The following is a 23,152-nucleotide window of genomic DNA, read 5'->3' as shown; positions in this document are numbered from 1 at the left end:
CATTGGTTTTTATCGTAGCCTCATGAAAACATTGTAAAAACATCTCATCCAGTGCTACAGGAAAAATATTGTATAAAATATTCTCAACCAGCATTACTGCTGTAGCGTGTAAGTTAAAAGTATCTGTGCAATGAAATATCAGAGTCACACTGTATCTCAAGAACTGAAATGTACCTCAAGAAACTGAATTGTATCTCAAGAACTGACATGTATCTCAAAAATCAAATTGTATCTATGTGAATTGAATAAATGGGAAAAATCTTTACCACATGTCTTTGATGTAGTTATTTACAAAAAACTTATCCCCTATTGCATTATGTATGTAAAGGATGCACATGACACAAACGACGTTAGTTCTTCTGAAGATGAGTGCTATTAAGGAAGTGAGATTTAAGATGGAAGATAACGAAAGATATATAATGGATTCACGGGATTACGCCTATAGTGCAGCACTAATTGGCTTCCAAAGACATATAGCAGACGTGTCTAAAATTATATCTCCTGTGCTTGAAGAAAACCACATAATTTATATGTGGACAGCACTGTATATTATGAAAGGATGAACAGTGGGTGGGGGGATGGGAGGGGGAAGTACATACGTATAATGAGGTAAAAATTCATTTATTTGTCATCCCACTTAAAAGTAATTTTACATTTTCGTAAACAGACACAGAAACGCTATTTTCACACATCCTCTTCCTGAGCCGATGGAGAACATGACATCTGCAGAATTACAGGTCTTGAATGGCAGGAAACTTGAAGATTCGACGCATCCATGAGATTTTCTCCTTCCCCTTCACGTAGATGGTGGTGTCCGTTTGGTCGAATCATCGAAGCGATGTCACCATAACTTTTTAGGGTATGCCAGGATCATGCCAGTGAATTCCGTGGTAGAAATTTGTTAACCACCTAGCACTCTTCCATGTTTTAGCACACTTCACATACCTGAAAGACCTCGGTGATGCAACGTTTCCTGAGAATGTCTCTATTAATCGGCATCTTGTGTGTACACTATGAATGCTACGTCTTCAAATATGAACTGTCTATGCTCTTCATCATAAAAAACCTTGACCATCTGCAGTGATGTTCATACCTTGAAACATCATTGTGGAATACTTTGGGTATCTCACAGGACCTATTCGTTTATACAACCTGTTGCACAAAACCAGTAAGCGGGCGGTAGTTAATTACACAGTCGAGTACAACCTTAGCATACGCTCCAATGTATTCTGCGAAATTTGCCGAAGATGACAATTCAAATTGTACATCTATAGGTCCAGATTTAACTATCTCGTTCCGTTTTGATCAGACTATTACGATGATTCGCGCCAGCTCCTTGAATTCCCATGGACTGAGTAGGCATCCATTCTCTTGACAGTATGAAGCACAGAACCTCGCATACATATCATATATTATCATACAAGTAGAATTCAGGTTTCAGGTAGACTCTGGCCTGACCTGAAATTATCGAATTTGGGGGAATTGTTTTCTATATTCCCTCTTCTATTGGTCTGAAACGCAAGTATGATGAACCTGGGCATCTCTAGCTGAGAGGAGATTTCAATAGACCACGTTATTCTGTTTGTGGTCGGTAGCACTGGATACTCGAAAACCTCTCATGAGTGGAAAGGTAGCGATAGAAATTCATCAGCATTCAGAACATTTAAAAGATTCAAACGCTGCTCATCCGATTTGTGATGTGTCGCATTGTCTATACTTTTTTTGTTGATGATTATCTCGTTCTCCTCTTGAGCTCCTTCAGTGTACCAGAATAAGTTCCTGTTTAGCAATTAGCACAATTCGTTGCATGCCCTCAAAATGTAACACAAGCAATTTTAAAGGAATACACGTGGTAAATCTCTTGCACTTTTCCACTGTTCCATCAACTGGCTCGTCAATGAACCATCCACTATTTTCTAAATCGTTAAAATCCGAGGGAGAAGCAGAGACAAACGTTTTAAAAGTTGATGTCATGCCTACATTGTGTGTTCGGTCAATCTCGAGCCTATTTAGTTGCTATAATATCTCATGAAACAGGAACGCTAAGGCATTACTTGTAAGGTTCGATGCCACTGTAGCTGTACCATCCCCTTTCGTAAATGATCCATCAACATACATGAAACTCTTGCATGGGAGGGCAAAAGCGTCTTGGTGTTGGATAACAATCCTAATTTCACCGTCCTTGTTGAATGTGGTTGATGCATAAGGTGTATGCGAGAAGTATTCCCGGCGTATAATACAATCGTCGTATTCCACCGGTCTAGTTATATCGAACGACGTCATAGCGCGGATTCAGAGCCACTGATTTAAGGAATTCGTAGTTTGCACTCATTATCACCTTGCTATTCTGTTGTGAAATGCCACTCTGCACGTTGTGCACTTTGGTTTTATACACTCCTGTAAATGGAAAAAAGAACACATTGACACCGGTGTGTCAGACCCACCATACTTGCTCCGGACACTGCGAGAGCGCTGTACAAGCAATGATCACACGCACGGCACAGCGGACACACCAGGAACCGCGGTGTTGGCCGTCGAATGGCGCTAGCTGCGCAGCATTTGTGCACCGCCGCCGTCAGTGTCAGCCAGTTTGCCGTGGCATACGGAGCTCCATCGCAGTCTTTAACACTGGTAGCATGCCGCGACAGCATGGACGTGAACCGTATGTGCAGTTCACGGACTTTGAGCGAGGGCGTATAGTGTGCATGCGGGAGGCCGGGTGGACGTACCGCCGAATTGCTCAACACGTGGGGCGTGAGGTCTCCACAGTACATCGATGTTGTCGCCAGTGGTCGGCGGAAGGTGCACGTGCCCGTCGACCTAGGACCGGACCGCAGCGACGCCCAGATGCACGCCAAGACCGTAGGATCCCACGCAGTGCCGTAGGGGACCGCACCGCCACTTCCCAGCAAATTAGGGACACTGTTGCTCCTGGGGTATCGGCGAGGACCATTTGCAACTGTCTCCATGAAGCTGAGCTACGATCCCGCACACCGTTAGGCCATCTTCCGCTCACGCCCCAACATCGTGCAGCCCGCCTCCAGTGGTGTCGCGACAGGCGTGAATGGAGGGACGAATGGAGACGTGTCGTCTTCAGCGATGAGAGTCGCTTCTGCCTTGGTGCCAATGATGGTCGTATGCGTGTTTGGCGCCGTGCAGGTGAGCGCCACAATCAGGACTGCATACGACCGAGGCACACAGGGCCAACACCCGGCATCATGGTGTGGGGAGCGATCTCCTACACTGGCCGTACACCACTGGTGATCGTCGAGGGGACACTGAATAGTGCACGGTACATCCAAACCGTCATCGAACCCATCGTTCTACCATTCCTAGACCGGCAAGGGAACTTGCTGTTCCAACAGGACAATGCACGTCCGCATGTATCCCGTGCCACCCAACGTGCTCTAGAAGGTGTAAGTCAACTACCCTGGCCAGCAAGATCTCCGGATCTGTCCCCCATTGAGCATGTTTGGGACTGGATGAAGCTTCGTCTCACGCGGTCTGCACGTCCAGCACGAACGCTGGTCCAACTGAGGCGCCAGGTGGAAATGGCATGGCAAGCCGTTCCACAGGACTACATCCAGCATCTCTACGATCGTCTCCATGGGAGAATAGCAGCCTGCATTGCTGCGAAAGGTGGATATACACTGTACTAGTGCCGACATTGTGCATGCTCTGTTGCCTGTGTCTATGTGCCTGTGGTTCTGTCAGTGTGATCATGTGATGTATCTGACCCCAGGAATGTGTCAATAAAGTTTCCCCTTCCTGGGACAATGAATTCATGGTGTTCTTATTTCAATTTCCAGAAGTGTACATTACGGCCATCCTGTCTTCGTTGACAATACGCCGCTGCTGCGATCCTCTGACTGGTTGAAGGTCTCCGACAGCGCTTAAGCCGTCGGCACACGGACCGTGCTGTCGAACGTTAACGTTGAGCGTGCCAAGTTTAACGTGCTGCACAACGCTCAGGAACGATGCGACTCGTGTATACGGTACGTGGGCCCCAACGTGGTATACGCGATCGCAACGCACTCCAGCGGCAGTTGAGGGATGCTTGTAGTTTGTAAATCACACTGTTTACTCAACGGGAGCGCGTAAAATTCCCACGTTAGCTCTATTAAAACGCACATTTCCTCCATCGCCCACGAAAAGGAACGTACCATGTCCAATCAATAAGGACACAGGTTCATAAAAGTTCCGTTACAAACAGTGCCGTACAAATTTGGAATACTTCTCCTCATAAGAGAAACATTATTTCATTATTCCCACATTTTAGTAAAACACCAAGGTCAGTCTTACTTGTTCAGTGTTCCTACCCAGTAGCAGAATCTTTGCAACAAGAAAAAGGAGCAAAATATCTTTATACAAGTAGCGCAAGCTGTCCTGTAGATTAAGCCAATCGAACAACGTCACCCCTCAAAAAAACGGTGAACTTATATTTACATAACATCAAATATTATAGTATATACTTATATTAAACTAATAATAAAGTATCAGAACCCAATAAAAACGTAAATGTTAGGAAAAAATTTGGAAATGGCAAGACACGAACCACGGCCCCATCAAAATAATCTACAGGGGCAGTGACGCTAGTCACTACGCTACACCAATAACATACTGCAGACGTCTAATCGTAGTATCTTACCTCGTAGAAAACCTTAATCGCAGATATGTTACTAATTGAAGTTTAATTATAACAAATTGTACCAAGAACAATGCATTTTGGGTAGATCTTCAGTGTGTCGCTGACTTCAAATAGCCTACTCTCATAATACGCAAGTTACAATGATTTTTTTGCCACGAATATGATGTTTCTCATTATTTTATTGGAACGAATCACACAGTTAACAACGGGATTTTTTTAGTGATTCTCAATTTTCTGGTGCTCAGAAATCGCATATATACATATAGGCTTGAAATGAATGCCAATATGGCGCCTCACAACTCTGTACTGAAGGGAGACGGCCTGCGTGTGACGTAGGTGGCGTTTTGCCATCTCATTGGTCAACGTTTAGACGCACGCTCAGAATATCTGACATGCCAGATATTGCTCTGCACGTTCGGAAAGACTCCCGAACGTGCTATTCTACGCTATGACGTCAGAAACTCGGCACGCTCAACGCTCAACGTTAGGATGCACGGTCCGTGTGCCGACGGCTTTACGGTCCAGCACGCTAAAGACCGCCCATTCTGCCTGCAAAAGGTCCCGGGTGGTTGAAGGCTGCCACTGATTCTGGATCTCTTCACGTTCAAGATCACTTCTGGTTCCGCTGTAGCTGTACCCGTGCAACGACTTCATAGCCTCGAAAATAGATAAGTTGATTATCCTGGTCCACTATACGCAGCTGCAGATAGTCCAGAGCCTGAACTGTTACTGAAAGGTGAATAGCGTTGGTAGGGATCTAAACATCTTATGCTCTGTTCCCAATGATGGGAAGAATTCGTAAATAGTATGAAACAATCTGTCGTTGAGATAAGAGTTTCTTCCGATGTTACACACGACACGGATTGTACTGACAGGGAGTGTATCCTCTGACTGGTCAGATCTGTAAAATTTATTAGGATCCATCTTCAAAACCTGTCCTTTTGTGAAATCCAGTAACCATACAACTGACAGTTTCTGGTTAAAGTCAATCGTTGCAGTTGTTGTCTTTATTTGAGACTGACGTGTAGTGGTGTTTGCACACAGCGCAATTCCTTTTCCAGACCTTTTTAAAACTTCGTTTAAATCGCCAATATCGTACGCACAATTTCCAGATGAAGTTCACTGTTAGCCTCTGTCGTATCCGGATTGCTGTTGCAAGTCTCCAATACAATCGGGGCAGTACTCCGCTCCCTGTTGCTTAAATCAGTCTGTGAGAAGTATTTCGCACGTAATATTGATGATAATTCTTTTAAAGTCGGAGTATACGACATTGCATTTGAACCTCGACTGTCGGGATGATGCCTAATGCATCTCTTTATATATATGCTGCTTTGTAAACGTTATGAGGAACATTATGCACAGATGCCCACATAAGTAGGTACCAAAGTCTTGGTTGCGATGAGAATTGCAGAACGGACGTCTTCTGCCGGTAAGTATCGTTGTAACTCTACTGGTGGGTAAAAGTCTCCAAATGAGTCCAAATAGTAGACGTTATTTGTATTTTTCTTAGCATATGGCACTCAGTGAGTTCCCGATACCCCAGGAACGTCTAAATTCACAATTTCACATTCTACGGATTTCCACATGGTCTTCGGTGATGTATACTGCATAAATACATCACGGAATCTATGGGGAATACTGAGTTTTTGCCAGACAAGCTTGAGTAGATCTGAATTTGTAAGGCGTCTGTCCAGCAGGATAAGTAACGGGCTTTTTTGATTATGAAGGGACCTAAATTTTTCTTGTATGGTTTCAAGCACAGTCGTATTCCGATGCCTGCTGCTTCCATCATGCGGTTATACCTTCTTGCTTCCTGTAGCTGCTCCTGGGAGTTCTGTGCGTTCTTCACTGTTCTGGAAATACATGCAGCACCGCTAGCTCATGAACCCATCGCTGAGAGGCATGTGACGGCAGGAAAGAAGAAGCATACACTTCCACATGATGTCTTGTTTATCGGCAGAACTCTGGGTGCTTTAAGCGGTCCTTTATGCTTCAGTGCGCTTTTAGCTGCATACATCGCTGTCAGGAAACAGTTTTTTTTAAACACCCCTTGCCGGCCGCGGTGGTCTAGCGGTTCTAGGCGCTCAGTTCGGAACTGTGTGACCGCTACGGTCGCAGGTTCGAATCCTGCCCCGGGCATGGATGTGGGTGATGTCCTTAGGTTAGTTAGGTTTAAATAGTTCTAAGTTCTAAGGGACTGATGACCACAGATGTTAAGTCCCATAGTGCTCAGAGCCATTTGAACCATTTAAACACCCCTTCTTCTTCTTGATCTATGACTTCTTGCTCTTCCTCTTTTTCAGTACACGACATGCAGCATTCATAACTTCCCTGAAATTCATCTACCACAAGCCGAACCTAATTTTAACACGAATCGTTTTATCAACTACAAATGCCGCAGTGCGCTGTCCTATACCAACATCCTTTCTCGCACGTATTGCCTTGGCTTTTGCAGCTAAAATTCGATCTTCAACGTGACGTCCTGGGAGATCTTCGTGTTTTGTGTACGCAACGTCCTGTTCCAAACACGCCTCGTCAAATAGATTCATCCTCTAATCACCACGAGACTAACGTTTTTAAGGCTTTTTACCACTTTCACAGTAATTATACCAAGGAATGTGCAATTTGACAGGAAGTTTGTCCAGAATACCACCGCCTCCTATGCTCTTACTTTGTTCATTAAACGACTGTGGGGAACTGTATCGAACGCTTTGCGGAAGTCAAGAAACACGGCATCTACCTGTGAACCCGTGTCTGGCCTTTAGTCTGTCATCTTCTGTTTCAGTACCATTTTGGTCACAGAGTGTCTGGACATTTTGTTTTGACCCACCTACCGCTTTGACATAAGACCAAAATTTCTTAGGGTTTTCTGCCAAGTCAGAACTTTACTTTCGAATTCATTGAACGCCTCTCGCATAGCCCTCCTCACACTACATTTCGCTTCGCGTAATTTTTGTTTGTCTGCAAGGCTTTGACTATGTTTATGTTTGCTTTGAAGTTCCCTTTGCTTCCGCAGCAGTTTTCTAACTCGGTTGTTGTACCACGGTGGCTCTTTTCCATCTCTTACGATCTTGCTTGGCACATACTCATCTAACGCATTATGTACGACGGTTTTGAACTTTGTCCACTCCTATTTACGGCTGAAATCATCGATGCACAGAGGAAGATTGCACTGTAGTTCCTTCTATAGATTGTCGCACAGATGACAAAATGGTAGATATCGAAATAGACGACAGAAGGATAGAGAAACAATTAAAATCGTTCAAAAGAGGAAAGGCCTCTGGACCTGATGGGATACCAGTTCAATTTTACACAGAGTACGCGAAGGAACTTGCCCCCCTTCTTGCAGCGGTGTACCGTAGGTCTCTAGAAGCGCGTAGCGTTCCAAAGGATTGGAAAAGGGCACAGGTCATCCCCGTTTTCAAGAAGGGACGTCGAGCAGATGTGCAGAACTATAGACCTATATCTCTAACGTCGATCAGTTGTAGAATTTTGGAACACGTATTGTGTTCGAGTATAATGACTTTTCTGGAGACAAGAAATCTACTCTGTAGGAATCAGCATGGGTTTCGAAAAAGACGGTCATGTGAAACCCAGCTCGCGCTATTCGTCCACGAGACTCAGAGGGCCATAGACACGGGTTCACAGGTAGATGCCGTATTTCTTGACTTCCGCAAGGCGTTCGATACAGTTCCCCACAGTCGTTTAATGAACAAAGTAAGAGCATATGAACTATCAGACCAATTGTGTGATTGGATTGAGGAGTTCCTAGATAACAGGACGCAGCATGTCGTTCTCAATGGAGAGAAGTCTTCCGAAGTAAGAGTGATTTCAGGTGTGCCGCAGGGGAGTGTCATAGGACCGTTGCTATTCACAATATACATAAATGGCCTTGTGGATGACATCGGAAGTTCACTGAGGCTTTTTGCGGATGATGCTGTGGTGTATCGAGAGGTTGTAACAATGGAAAATTGTACTGAAATGCAGGAGGATCTGTAGCGAATTGACACGTGGTGCAGGGAATGGCAATTGAATCTCAATGTAGACAAGTGTAATGTGCTGCGAATACACAGAAAGATAGATCCTTTATCATTTAGCTACAAAATAGCAGGTCAGCAACTGGAAGCCGTTAATACCATAAATTATCTGGGAGTACGCATTAGGAGTGATTTAAAATGGAATGATCATATAATGTTGATCGTCGGTAAAGCAGATCCCAGACTGAGATTCATTGGAAGAATCCTAAGTAAATGCAATCCGAAAACAAAGGAAGTAGGTTACAGTACCCTTTTCGCCCACTGCTTGAATACTGCTCAGCAGTGTGGGATCCGTACCAGATAGGGTTGATAGAAGATATAGAGAAGATCCAACGGAGAGCAGCGCGCTTCGTTACAGGATCATTTAGTAATCGCGAAAGGATTACGGAGATGATAGATAAACTCCAGTGGAAGACTCTGCAGGAGAGACGCTCAGTAGCTCGGTACGGGCTTTTGTCAAAGTTTCGAGAACATAACTTCACCGAAGAGTCAAGCAGTATATTGCTCCCTCCTACGTATATCTCGCGAAGAGACCATGAGGATAAAATCAGAGAGATTAGAGCCCACACAGAGGCATACCGACAATCCTTCTTTCCACGAACAATACGAGACTGGAATAGAAGGGAGAACCGATAGAGGTACTCAAGGTACCCTCCGCCACACACCGTCAGGTGGCTTGCGGAGTATGGATGTAGATGTAGATGTAGATGTGACTGCTATCACGCACGTTATGCTACTGTTTGATTGTGCCCTGTGCATCCCATTATACAGCAAATCACCAGCGTCAAAAAAATGGTTCAAATGGCTCTGAGCACTGTAGGACTTAACATCTGTGGTCATCAGTCCCCTAGAACTTAGAACTACTTAAACCTAACTTAACCTAAGGACATCACACACGTCCATGCCCGAGGCAGGATTCGAACCTGCGACCGTAGCAGTCCCGCGGTTCCGGACTGAGCGCCTGAACCGCTAGACCACCACGGGCTGCACCAGCGTCATTCAAGCAGTTTACTGTCGCGGGAAAACCATGTCATTTAAGTAGTACTCTATTGTCTCGACGTCTTATGACACACTTTATGAGAAATTCGTGTGGTTCTGAGTTCTTCTGGATTTCCTTGGTGACAAAGCACCCAAAAATCCTTTAAGATGTAAGTTCTGCTGTCTGTTCTCTGCGCTTTAGACACTGTGAATATCCCACCCAGCCAATTCAGGAGGTATGACTTCTCAAATGCTGTACTGTGTTTTGAGACATGTACCAAATCACCCAAATTAAATTTCTGTTTTCGTTGATCCACCATTTTAGTACGATAGTACACTGTATGCATGGGTCCATTATCACAGACATCGACTGGTCTCATTTTTATTATGCTATGTTTTGTTTGATTGCACTGTACAATTATTTCTGGGAGTATATCTGTCTATTTGTATGAGTCACGAAGAATAAAATGCATCCACATTTGACCTTTTCTTGTGCCTTCAGACGTTTCACAATATTCGCCTTCAGGTGGGTGAATGTTGAGTAGTGATGTATTTCATAGTGCTGCATCACGGTCTTGAAATACCTGTTACAAAACTTGTCACTGTGATCGGTTTGGAGAGTGTCAGGGCATCAGTTCATCCCTGTCTGCAGCAAACCCTCAAACACATACACAACATTTCTCCCAATTTTTGTTTTAACGTGTAATGCCCAGGTAAATTTGGACTATGTATCAATAACCATTCAAATATATTTGAATCCATTATTCTCATGTGAATATTCCCTCGTATCTACTGGATCAGCTCGCCGTAAGTCATCTAATCTTGAATCATATCGGCCTATGAGGATATGTTTTGCCTGGTGGTTTGTGCAGTTTCTAACTCCATTCTCCATTCTCATGCTCTGAAATTATTGAGGCAATCTCATTCAAATGAGCAGCTGATGCCAAAAGAAGTCGTGGTCGATCTATTATCTCATTGGGATCGTCGTAGTGTATATACTGAGGAGACTGATTTTATGCTGGATGTCAATACCGTCTCCACTGCTCTACCTACCGTTTAGTAATAATGGTTTTATAACGTCTCTGTATTTCTCACTGCGTTGATGCCTGATTTCCTGTGTACACAGATTAATTGTAGTATTTCTCCACACATCTCCAGATCTTTAAGTGAAAATTTTACTATCTTTTATGGTTTTAGGAAAATGAGGTTCAGTGGGCCTGGTGTTTTTTTTAAATTCTCTATCCTCTCTCTGTATTTTTTTCATTTCAAGCTATAGGCTGCGTGACCAACATGTATGGTTTTTCACCACTGACACCAAATGTTTTATCAGTTCTAGTGTTGTTGTGATGGTTAATGAAACCGGCAATAGCATCTTCATCACGTTTGTGTAACTTCGCTGAGAGTTCATATGGAGATTCAGTAACTGATTTAAACGTTTCTTACATTGCCTGCTCTTGATTCATATGTCATAACCTCAGCAATCGTAACATCTCTTGAACGCCCTTTCGTACCACGATGACCTTATGCTTAGTCGACATCTTGTTATATATTAAGCGGGCTGCTTCAGAGGCTGCATCTTATATACATTTCGCTCAATACAGTGACATAGTGTACTTTCTTTTCAATTCCATCAACTTTTACAGGTAAGTCTTTCTTTCTCAGAATAATGCAATCTGGGCATATCTTTACAGAATCATTGAATGACAAGTCGGTTCCTACATGAGTCAGGTAAATGCGTTTTAGATACAAATTGTCTTGTATGAAAGCTATAATGTGATTTGCTTTATCCCTCACCAACTGTTTTTGGATTCTAGAATATGTCCGACTCTAATAAAATACGTCAATACCCAAATGACGACCAAAACAGAAATATTGTAGAATTTGATCTTGGTTTTCCATAGCAACGTCGTCCAATACGAAAGCTGTGTTAAGCTTTAATTTTTCTGGTGGAGGGAGTTTGACTTCTTTGGCTGAATGGCATGTATGTTACACCAGTAGCACCGTTCAGTATCTTTCGCAGTAGCTGGTACTTGGTTTGAAACAGCGTTTTTGAAAACACTCATACATGTTCCAAACGGACTCTATCTGGATGTGTTAGCAGTGACATGAGAACATTTGTTTTTCCGCAGTTGGATGGACCTACTATTATCGCTCTTATGTTATGCGGTGGGAGTACCCCATTCTTCTTCTTCTTCCTCTTCTTCCAGTGTTCTTGCACACCATCACAGGACCAGCCACTTAAAGTTCTGATGCTTTATCCACCTGGCCATAATACCGAGTACATCAGGTTTTGGTATGCAATGCGCTTTTATAGAAAAAATTAACGCTTGTAATAATAATACATGAAGCCACTGTTGTGCAATCATGTTACTGACTGAGCTACAATGGCTATGCCTTGCAATATATAATGACAGGCTAATTAAATAAGAAAAACAACGAAGATTTGCGATTTTATATATTTTATTTAGATTTTAACAAAGATACATAGACTGAATTACATTAACGATAATAATAATAATGGCGTGTGACGAGGGCCTCCCGTCGGGTAGACCGCTTGCCTGGTGCAAGTCTTTCGATTTGACGCCACTTCGGCGACTTGCGCGTCGATGGGGATGAAATGATGATGATTAGGACAACACAACACCCAGTCCCGTAGCGGAGAAAATCTCCGACCCAGCCGGGAATCGAACCGGGCCCTTAGGATTGACAGTCTGTTGCGCTGACCACTCAGCTAACGGGGGCGGACACATCAACGATAAAAGCAACTGATTCATTTTTACAGTATTTCGCTAATAACTGTTTCTGTATGCAGTGAATTCTGTTGTATTTTTCTCAAACTGATGGATATTTCTTTAGCTTCTTCTTTTGACACACTACTGATAAAATGTTCTAAATCATCTGTATGAACGCTATACGTATGGAGATAGGGAGATAGTTCACAACGTCTTTATACACAGTTTGAACACATGAGAGCCCACTGTTCAGCCTTTCCACCACAAGGAATAGCTCCATTCGTAGACTGAACAAGTCTGAAATTGGTGGAGTGTTGCAGATAAATGGATCAACCTCCAGATCTCCCCATGAGTGTCACGCCAACGTACAGTGATGTTATAGATAATGAAAGACCAGCACAGTAAATGTCCAGAGAAGGGTAGTACTCCGATGTCATCTGTTAATTGATGTAGTGTTCTGCACAACACAGTTCATCACATTCCAGCTCCATAAACCGCACTTTTAACACTTATCGATGCATTTTCAGTCTCTAATATAACACGCCAATCACTGTACACTGATACTTCTTTACCAACATCTAAACAATCTGAACCGCTAGCTGTTAAATTATAACTTGATGTGAAAATCGATAGAGTACTGGAAGGAACTGGTAGCTTCTTATCGATCACATCAACTCTCTGTGCTTGCAGTAACACTGGAATATTCTGGGATGATGCGCATGTCAGAGACTAGTATTGACCCACACTATTCGGAGTAGGGCACCCAGCAAAGATCTTGTGAGAGTTTGGGACTCGCTGGGTGTTCAAATAAATGAGTGGGATGGGTAATAGCAGATCGTCATCCTGCTCTAAAATGCTGTTCGGGTGTGCTTCAGCATCTCGCGGTGCTGCTACTGCTGCTGGTCCTGACAGGCCAGAATTCGCTGCAGGTCACAACGAACTAAACACCAAAGGCCACTGAACTACGAAGAAAGAAAAGAAACAGAAGGAATCCACTGGCACTGATACGTAGTTGAACAAAGATAGGGAAATTTAAAAGAAGATGAGAAGGAAGGACCGCTCCATGCAGCAACGACCTATAATGAGTACTTACTTTTACACTTCTTCTGTGATCCAGTGGCAGACGAGGATCTCATATGCTGCTGGCGATGCTTCATGGTTTTTCTTCTTCCAGAGACTGACAATCAATTCATTGACATCAGCAGTATTTCTGGATCGATTTCCAGTCAGGTATTTGCCTTCGAAGGAGTTCTCGCATGTGCTACCTTCCTGCAGGGAATAATGTCTCTGTCTACAAAACTTTCAAGGCCACCGACGGACGGTACTCCAGTACCACCTCGTACAATGGCTACAGTAAGCCAACCATTACCATGAGTAAAGGAATCGTTAATGTCAATGCTAAAATTAAGTCTCCACCCACAGAAAACACATGATCCATCGACAAGTGCAGTAGCAGCAGTATTCTTCACAGTATTCTTCTTCTTGTCTGCAGCAGATGTAGAGAATTCGATGTTCTCAATTGTTTTGTAAATTGTCTGCTTAGGACGCCGACGAATACGTCTGTAAGGCATCGTGGTGGCGTTCAATGCAGTTGCGCGTGCGGCGGCAGCAGCGCGAATTTGCCGCTGCGCGGCGACCGCTCGCTTAAGTCCGTGACCTTGATTCGGACTTAGAATAAAGTGATCTGTAGCGTAGCTGAGAACCGGACAAGGGTACATCACGAACCGGGGGCTCAAGGAGGCAACAGCATGTTCATATTAAAGTTCTTATCAGTTGACCTTTGACCCCGCCTGGCAACGCTGACCATGGCTTACGCAACGTGGCGGCGCGCCAGCAGCGGACGGGAGCACCTAGTACGGCTAGTGCTCCCGTCCGGGATAACGCGCTGCTGGCAGTGTGAAAAAGTCCAAGCAACCGCATGATACATAAGCGAGCGATCGCCGCGCAGCGGCTCATCCGCGCTGCTGCTGCCGCACACGCAACTGCATTGAACGCCGCCACGATGCCTTACAGAAGACTACGTCGTCGTTCTAAGCAGACAATTTACAAAACAATTGAGAACATCGAATTCACAACATCTGCTGCAGACAAGAAGAAGAATACTGTGAAGAATACTGCCGCCACTGCACTTGTCGATGGACCATGTGTGTTCTGTGGATGCAGACTTAATTTTAGCATTGACATTAACGATTCTTTTACACATGGTAACGGTTGGCTTACAGTAGCTATTGTACGAGGTGGTACTGGAGTTCCTAACGTGCCTGGCCTTGAAAGTTTTGTAGACAGAGACATTATTGCTTACCGTACCTATCATATAGGAGAACTTGCAGATAACAATATCAAAGGTTACCATCCACCTGAAGTTTTTGTCTGGATGATTTGCGTGACATCCGGTCTGTGCACCACATGAGACGTCTAGCACATGCCATGGCCCGGTGGACAGTCGATGTCATGTGCTTTGTGATGGAAAGATTTTTCACAGTGTAATGATGTTTGGTGACTTGTGTCGACAGTATTCGTTGTATGATTGCAATTTAACGAAAACAGCAATCGATTTAGTTGATTATTTCTAATGTATTTTACAAGACCTGCATCTTCCCAAACAGCAGACAATAATGAGCAGAGGGATCCAATCCCTCGAAAATTGAATTTTTTATAAATAAACAATGTAGCCTCTGCTATGTAGTTGAATTTCCTATCGAGAGATCTCTACTCTCAAGCATAGACCCATCGATTTTTAGTCGGGGGAGGAGAGGGAGAGAGTTGGTGGATTTCCCAGGGGAGGAGAGTTCAATCAAATTGATAGAGGGGGGGGGGGCTGAAAGTGTACTTTTATCAGCGAGGGGTGGAGGGGGGGGGGAGATTTGGAGGTTCCCAGGGGGGTTGGGGTGGAGGAGGAGAGAGTGCAGAGGAAGGGTGTCATTAATTAATTTGTTATAACGTGGTGTACAACCATAGGTTAGGGACCTGTCAATCAAAAGATAACCAGAGGGAGAACATGGCATAGAACAATAGGTTTGCCCCTGAATAAATGCTTGTACCTGATGTAGCAACCCACACTAACGAACTGTGCTCATAGCCCCCTTATCCCACTACTAACAAGTTGCTTTATAATATAGCATTTAGCTCAGTAGAGTGGCAGCATTACTGTAGTGTCGAACTCCAAAACTGTGTAGGGGACTGGCCTATGTACGGCATGGCAGGCTGCAGTGGTCTGCCTGAGACAAGTTCTGCGACACTGCACATTTGTACTGTTTATTTCCATTCTGAATAACAGCAAACTCAGTTGAAATAACTTTGGTTTAATCATGCATTTTGCATTTTTAGAGCATCATCAAATATACCATAAACACAGAAGAAAGGAAAAAATAAGTAACCAGAGGTATGGTGCTATCAACCAAAGCTAGTAACAAAAATATATAAGAAGCGGTAGTATATTCCTTTTTAAAAGTACGTTTGATTACTTTTAAAGCCTGTATCCTTCTTATATGTTTTTACATACTTTAGCTTTTCGTAGACTTTCATCTGCTACTGAAGCCCTAGAAGTTACTCGGTCTTTACATTAGTTTATTTGCTTAGATTCTCATAGTTTGCGCTGTCTACTTTTTAGTGTAATATTATTAAGGCTCAGGTCAACTGCCATTACGCACTATTTCTCGTGCGATGTACTGGTGTTCTGCTTCAACGTTTTATGTAGTATGTCACATCAGGTCTATTAATTATTTTAATATATTCTTCCTTTAGAATGTATTATTCAGTACTCTAGTTTAAATTTCTATTGTATGTACTTAATTAAAAATTTTGTTTCAAATTTACTCGTGCACACCTGTGTTGTTTCCGGAACTTTGCTCTACAGAGTGATTAGTACAATTTTTACTATGCTACGTTTAAATGAAGCCGCATGTTCGCTCTTTCATAAGTGCGATCGTATAACTATACTGGCCTGAATGCCAATATGTATGTATCGAAGGTAACTTTTGCACTTTCACTTTGCCTCCTCTATCTCATTCTCCCTCATCTATCAACTTTTTTTTTTCATTAATTTCTATTCTTTGTGTAGCTATACACCCTGTCTATCGCGATTTTGGAGTATTCTGGTATTATACAGCATAACAGCAAACGTAAGATTTGACATTTTTATTCGAACTGTAGGTGACAGGACCAAAACTTTGGCTACTTATTTTTTCTTTCTTCTCTGTTTGTGAAAAATCTGTTGATGTCCTAAACAGAGGAAACGCATTATTGAACAATAGTTGTTGCTACTAACATTGTTTTTCTTCAAAATAATGTTGATATGATTGCTCTAGCAGCCAGTGTCACGGAGTGGTAAAAGTTTTACATCTTTTTTCGTTGTACAATATTACGATGACATGTCCCATTCAGTTTCAGTTGATACCTACGTGCGCAAATAAATAAATAACTTTCATTTCACTTTCATTAACCTTAAGCATGTCTTAAACTTCAGCTTGTTTCCGTTCTGATTCTTTATTGTTTCTATTAGCATTCAGGGTCCTCGTTTTAATGCCATATGTCAATACTGGAAACTAACTGGAAACTATTTGCAGGACAATAAACACTCCTTCAAGACACAGAGGAATTAAAGACCTTAGCTACCAGTGCCATTGATTTGTATCAATTTGGAAAATTGGAAATGTGTGCCAGATCGAGATTGGAACCCAAGTTTCCTGCTTACTAGGCAGATATGCTAACCACGACACCATTCGAACACAGTGGTCACCACTATTGCACTGACTACCCAAGCATGCTCCCATCATACTCAAATTCTCAATTTACACCACGCTTTACTGAAGCAGTGCCTTTATTCATTAGCATCATTACTCATGCCGTCTCTCTGATTCCCATAAGAGTTAGAGCTTGGTGTGCACCTGCACTGGATGAGTGATTGGTTGTGTTCACCTTAATTATACGTTTTACATCTTTCGAACATCTCCAAAAAAAAAAAAAAAAAAAAGAAAAAAAGAAAAAAGAGAAAAAACAGACATCATTTTGATCCTGCATCCACCACCAATCACGACACAAATGAATTAAAGACATTAGCTGCCTGTGGGCACTGATTTACATAAATGGGTCAAGTTGAAAATATGTGCTGGAATGGGATTGGAATTCGTGTCTCCTGCTTGCTAGGCAGATGCGCTGACCACTATACCATCCACGCAGAGTGGTTACCACAACCACACTGATTACCATGGCACATGTCCCAGATGCCTTCGGATATGTCTGAAAGAAAAGACACCACATACACATACTTACGGTGAACACAGCCAATGATGCTTTCAGTGTGGATGAAACCAATCTCGAACTCTTATGGGACTTGGCGAGATGCCATACATAATGGGGCTAAGAAGCAGGATAATGCACCAGTAGTTGGTGTATAGGTTGAGAACTTGGGTCTGATGGGAGGCATGAGTGGGTAGTCCATGTGGTTGCTGTGACCACTGAGTGTGGATGATGTAGTGGTAAGCTCATGTGCCTTGTAAGCAGGAGGCCTGTGTTCAAATCTCATACTGGCACTAATTTTCAACATGCCTCACTGATGTAAATCAATGGCCACTGGCTGCTAATGTCTTTAATTCTTTTGTGTCTTGATTTATAGTGACTGTAGAATCAAAATAGTATCTGCCCTTTTGGACATTTCTGAGAGAACAGACACTGTATATAATAATAATTGATTTGGAGCCTACTTTCAAGCTTGCTCTATTAAGTGCTTCCATTGATTGTTCACAATTTATCTGCACTGAAAGGAAACAGCAGAATTATATCCAAAAATGTTGGTGAAGGTACGTTCCTCACATACGATATCCTTCTTCAATTTCATAGTTTAAGAATCTGAAAAGTTTCTCTAGGACTGCTCAGAATATTTTTCATGATATGGGATCTTCTTGGCTGACTCTTTTCTTTGGGAATTTCCTAGTATTATGTAACAGTAAAGACTGATAGATTCTGTTTCATCGGTGTATGTATTCACCGCTGCTTTGCTGATGTTTGTATTTAACCTTAAATGTGTGCCTCTACTTCTTAATCATGCCTTGTAATCATAGTGTGATGCAGTGTAGCCTGTACCACTACCGATCAAGAGCTACTCCATTAGATATCAGCATACGAATTTGTGTAACCTCTGCAAAAAGACTTTGTAAAAGCGATGTAATGAAAAACACTTCACATGAAAAGTTGACATAATTAACTAAAAGTAAAATTCTGATCATTGGGCGGAATTGGTATGTTATACTTATGGAATTATTATTAATTATGTATAGTGGTAGTATAGTATGTATGAACAGATATGTCATCAGTTCTATTACAGTAATATTTCACAGTGTAATTCAGTACTGCTAGTCTACAAATTATCTTTTTTAATATTTCCAGTGAAATTCAAGAACGTTATATTGATTCTCATATTCTCATACCAAAGTTAGCTACTTCACTCAGGAATGTGTCCTGAAAAATTGTATAATATTAATTTCACAGAACATAGCCCTATTAAAACACAACAAAATTGGTTATTATACTTGTTTCTGGATAACCCTTAAAGTAACATATTTTAGGTTTCCTTAATAAGTGACATAAGACATTGTATATGTAACTGCACTACAGCAGCATCTCAAATGAACATCTAAGATTTATATTAAAATATTATCAACCTCATGAATCGTTTTTCTCCTTTTCAGAGCCTTAGCTATATTCTGAATTTCACTAGATTTACAAGACCTGCATCAAGCAGTCAATATGTTTATGAGCCTGCTTCGTTCATACAATGTAATACTTAGAGACGTAACCACTTTACGTCATTTATCTCTATGTATTATGCTAAAAAAGTGATTTTTTTCAAGGAGTGGATGTTGAACATTAACACTTACCAGCATTTAATACATAATTTTAATTTATCAAGTAAGAGTACATTTACAAAAACGGTAAGATAAGACACAGATTAAGGAAGAAATGACCTAAACGACGAATCAACTATTTTATTCCAAATATGAATCAGTTTTCTGTGAATAATAAACAGAAACAAACATTGTGATCATCTTTCTTTAGCCTTTCCTTTCATGTGATCTTTATACATCGTGAACCACCTAAAATTTGCACACAAAATATTGCAGACATTGAAAGTGCTTTAGATGTGCGGTTTTCACAGAATGGATTGGTAATAAGGGGCTCGAATTGTTAACCAACTAACAGCTTGCAATAATTCTTAGAAAGTATGTTTTCTGTGCAAAGAATCACTTTCTTAAATGGAAAAATACCTATTGACATTAACTAACTAAAGGTGGAATAAATTAGAATGTCAGTGGTGTTTGTTGCAGGATTATAGTTCTAATCATTTACGAGATTCCATATTTTGGTTAAGTTCCTACATAGACATTTGTACAGCACAACTAACGAACAACAAAAGTGCATACATTTTTTATGTGGGTTACGACTAATAACAAGGTAATTAACCATCACAGACTGTCTTCAAAAAGACTGCCCGCAGCGGCATACACGCTTCCAGTTTTGTATGGAACTGCTACTGCACACGTGCTAGCATTTCATCGGAGTTTGAGCGGGCTGCAGTAATATGTCTTTGAATATTATCGGGCGTAGTAAATATGTCTTTGTAGACAGCGTCTTTCAGCATTCCCCACAGTAAAAGTCTACATGCGTCATATCAGGAAAACCAGCCGGTTAAGGTACAGGATCACTGCGACCAATCCAACGATTTCGAAACAGTTCGTGCAGACATGCTGCAGTACTTCGTGCACTATGAGTGGTCAGCCTTCATGTTGGTACCACCGATTCTTCCTAGTCTGCAGAGGAACGTCTTCAAGCATCCGTGGTGGATTGTCTGTTAGGATGTTACGATTCTCGTGCGCGTTCAGTGTTCTGTCTATGGAAAACGGCTGTATGAACTCATGGTTCAAGACCCCACACCACACATTGGCACTCCACAGGCGCTGAAGGCCTACCTGACGAAGCCAGTGGATATTGTCAACAGAACAGTAGTGAGTCTTTCGGCGGTTTACTTGGTCACAACAGATAAATGTGGCTTCATCACTAAACAATATATATCTGGACTATCTGGTCTTAATGCCCAAGTAGAGAAGTTAACACGATTGCCGTAATCATTTCCATGAAGCTCGTGATGGGGAAAGATGTGACAGGAATGGAACCTAGGCGCTTCAGTCCGGAACCACGCGGCTGCTACGGTCCCAGGTTCGAATCCTGCCTCGGGCATGGATATGTGTGATGTCCTTAGGTTAGTTAGGTTTAAGTAGTTCTAAGTCTAGGGGACTGATGACCTCAGATGTTAAGTCCCATAGTGCTCAGAGCCATTTGAATGGAACCTATGTCGATGGACAATGTGTAGGACACTTACCTGACTCATTCCACTTTCTAGTGCGATTGTGGGGAGATAACATGTGGACAACAGCAATAGCAGCACGGACATAAATTACTCCTGTTCTTTCATCACTTGTTTCCTTCTGTTACTTTGTTTAGGTGATACAATACCACTTTCAGGTAAGTGGTTGAAGAGTCTGATGAATAATTAATTTTTGACTTGGTTGACTTCTATCCGCATATCTTGCCGCATGAACCGTACAAGAACGAACTACATTCTTCCTACACTCTCCATACACCATGAGCATGTTGGCTTTTTCTGCATTGGTAATTCCTAGCGTCCACTCTCCACTTATTGCTTGGACTGTCACAAGCTAAGTAACTAGCAAGTCGCATTGCACTCAAGGAAAACACAAGCACACTGTAAAGAAACACAACATTATTATACCTAGCAACTACACAGGTTGAGGGGCACAAAGAAGTGTCGATGTGGAAAGTTTTCAGGAAAAGACACCTCATAAACTACAGACACTATAATCCTACAACAAATGCCACTGACACTCTATTTCAGCCTGCTTTTACTTTGTTAAAGTCAGTAGGTATTGTGTTTGCACAAAAAGTACATTACAAGCTTCTGACTTTAATCCATTATGTGAAAAACGCGCATCATTAACCCTATCCATTTCCGCAATATCAGTTTGGGTGATTACATTCTTCATTCTTCCTTTTCTGAGGTTTGAAATATTGCAATCGTTTGAAAGTATTGGATTTAACCGTAAATAATATATTTAAGTGACTGGCTCCCCTTTCTATCCACATTAGCGTTACTTTCAATGTACTTTACAGTATCTGGTAGGAATTACGGACAGTTTTTAAACAGCTTGCAGGGTACTGGTAGTACTCCTCATTTTCTCCAGGCACGCTCGTTAGCCATTGCGGGCACTGAGACAGCAGCAACCACACTGGGGAACGCACTCGTCCTGTTGGGTCTGCACCCCGAGTGGCAGGAGGCTGTGTGGAAGGAGGTGGACGATGTCTTCAGGCGGGGAGGTGCCTATCTGAGGACGAGCACCGAGAACGATCTTTCCAAGTTCAGAATAATGGATGCCGTTCTTAAGGTGAGTGTTACTCCCATCACACTTGTGTATCAGCTATATACTACGTGAGCATACGATTAAAAGGAATAGCTTGTGAACATTTGAATGTAAGATTGAATAATATAAGTTCGTTATTCTGTTGGTTTTGTGCAATATTGTGCCAGCAATTCTACTTGACGGTAATTTCCAGGGTCGCTTGCAAGAGATATGTATCGAAATCGCGACGGTCATGGCACCTTATAACGATTTTGTTTACTGCTTTGGTAACTGCAACGACAAAGATGAACGATATACATTTTTTTTCGTAGTTGGCAACCACAACGGCAAACCTTCAGTATCCTCCAATAACAAAACGTTAAATGTAATGTAACCTACCTTACTCGTCATCGATATTTCAACGTGGGCAGTTCCGCTGATGCCGAAGTCAGCCAGTAGCAATCGTTTCCTTCCATAACCAGGATACACTCTAGCTAGCTACATCTGTCATCAGAGTTAGCAACGTGTGGCAAGGTATTCTGGCAGGCGTATCTTTTTATGAACGGTTTCAAGGACTTCCACAAGCACTCGGTGTTCAGCCTCTGAACCGACAGATCTTCTGTAGACACGAATTCCACAAAACAGTTAAAAAATAATAAATTCGTGGACAATTCCTTCTTCATTCAAAGTGATGCACGATTTCCTGCCGTCGGTAATGACTATTATTCCAAGCAAGATAGAGTGCTTAATCAGAGGAACTGAAGTTAGTTTACTCCTATAATATACTTTCACGAGGAAACACTTTCGAGATTCCCCTTTCTATACCTCCAGACATCCATAGTTGCTCTGTTTCGTTCTTAAACATCGTCCTTTCCAGTATTTTCGAGATGGGATGAGAGATTCATCTATTTCCACAATGTTGTTTTCGCCACCTACAGGAGCACTATCTTTAGTCAAAGTTATATTCCACACCTCACGGTAAAACCGTAATAGTCGCAAACAGTGTTAGTTGATAATCCAGTTCCTGAAGCTGTGTTTCCTAGTGTATATTCCTTAATCCATCAAGAAAACAAAATGTTACTCTGCTGAATGGTTAATTTACATGAATCGAAACCCTATTTCATTTCCTTATCGTCATTCTCTTGCGACATTTGGCGGAATGTAAGCCCGCAGCTCGTGGTCGTGCGGTAGCGTTCTCGCTTCCCACGCCCGGGTTCCCGGGTTCGATTCCCGGCGGGGTCAGGGATTTTCTCTGCCTCGTGATGGCTGGGTGTTGTGTGATGTCCTTAGGTTAGTGGCCGTGCGGTTCTAGGCGCTACAGTCTGGAGCCGAGCGACCGCTACGGTC

General features: G+C 42.4%; 1 protein-coding gene across 1 annotated transcript in view; it reads left to right on the top strand.

Annotated features, from left to right (window-relative positions):
- The window catches only part of LOC126474604 (cytochrome P450 4C1-like), a 179,295-nt gene that overhangs the window by 94,146 nt on the left and 61,997 nt on the right, over positions 1-23,152 (top strand). Inside the window, exon 4 of the mRNA XM_050102080.1 lies at positions 21,650-21,850. Within this exon, the coding sequence (XP_049958037.1) occupies positions 21,650-21,850 (201 nt within the window). The remainder of the gene's footprint in view (positions 1-21,649; positions 21,851-23,152) is intronic.

This window comes from Schistocerca serialis, chromosome 4 (assembly GCF_023864345.2).
Source record: "Schistocerca serialis cubense isolate TAMUIC-IGC-003099 chromosome 4, iqSchSeri2.2, whole genome shotgun sequence".
Lineage (NCBI taxonomy): Eukaryota > Metazoa > Arthropoda > Insecta > Orthoptera > Acrididae > Schistocerca > Schistocerca serialis.
The sequence above is the reverse complement of the archived record's forward strand: the minus strand, read 5'-3'. Positions and strand labels throughout refer to the sequence as shown.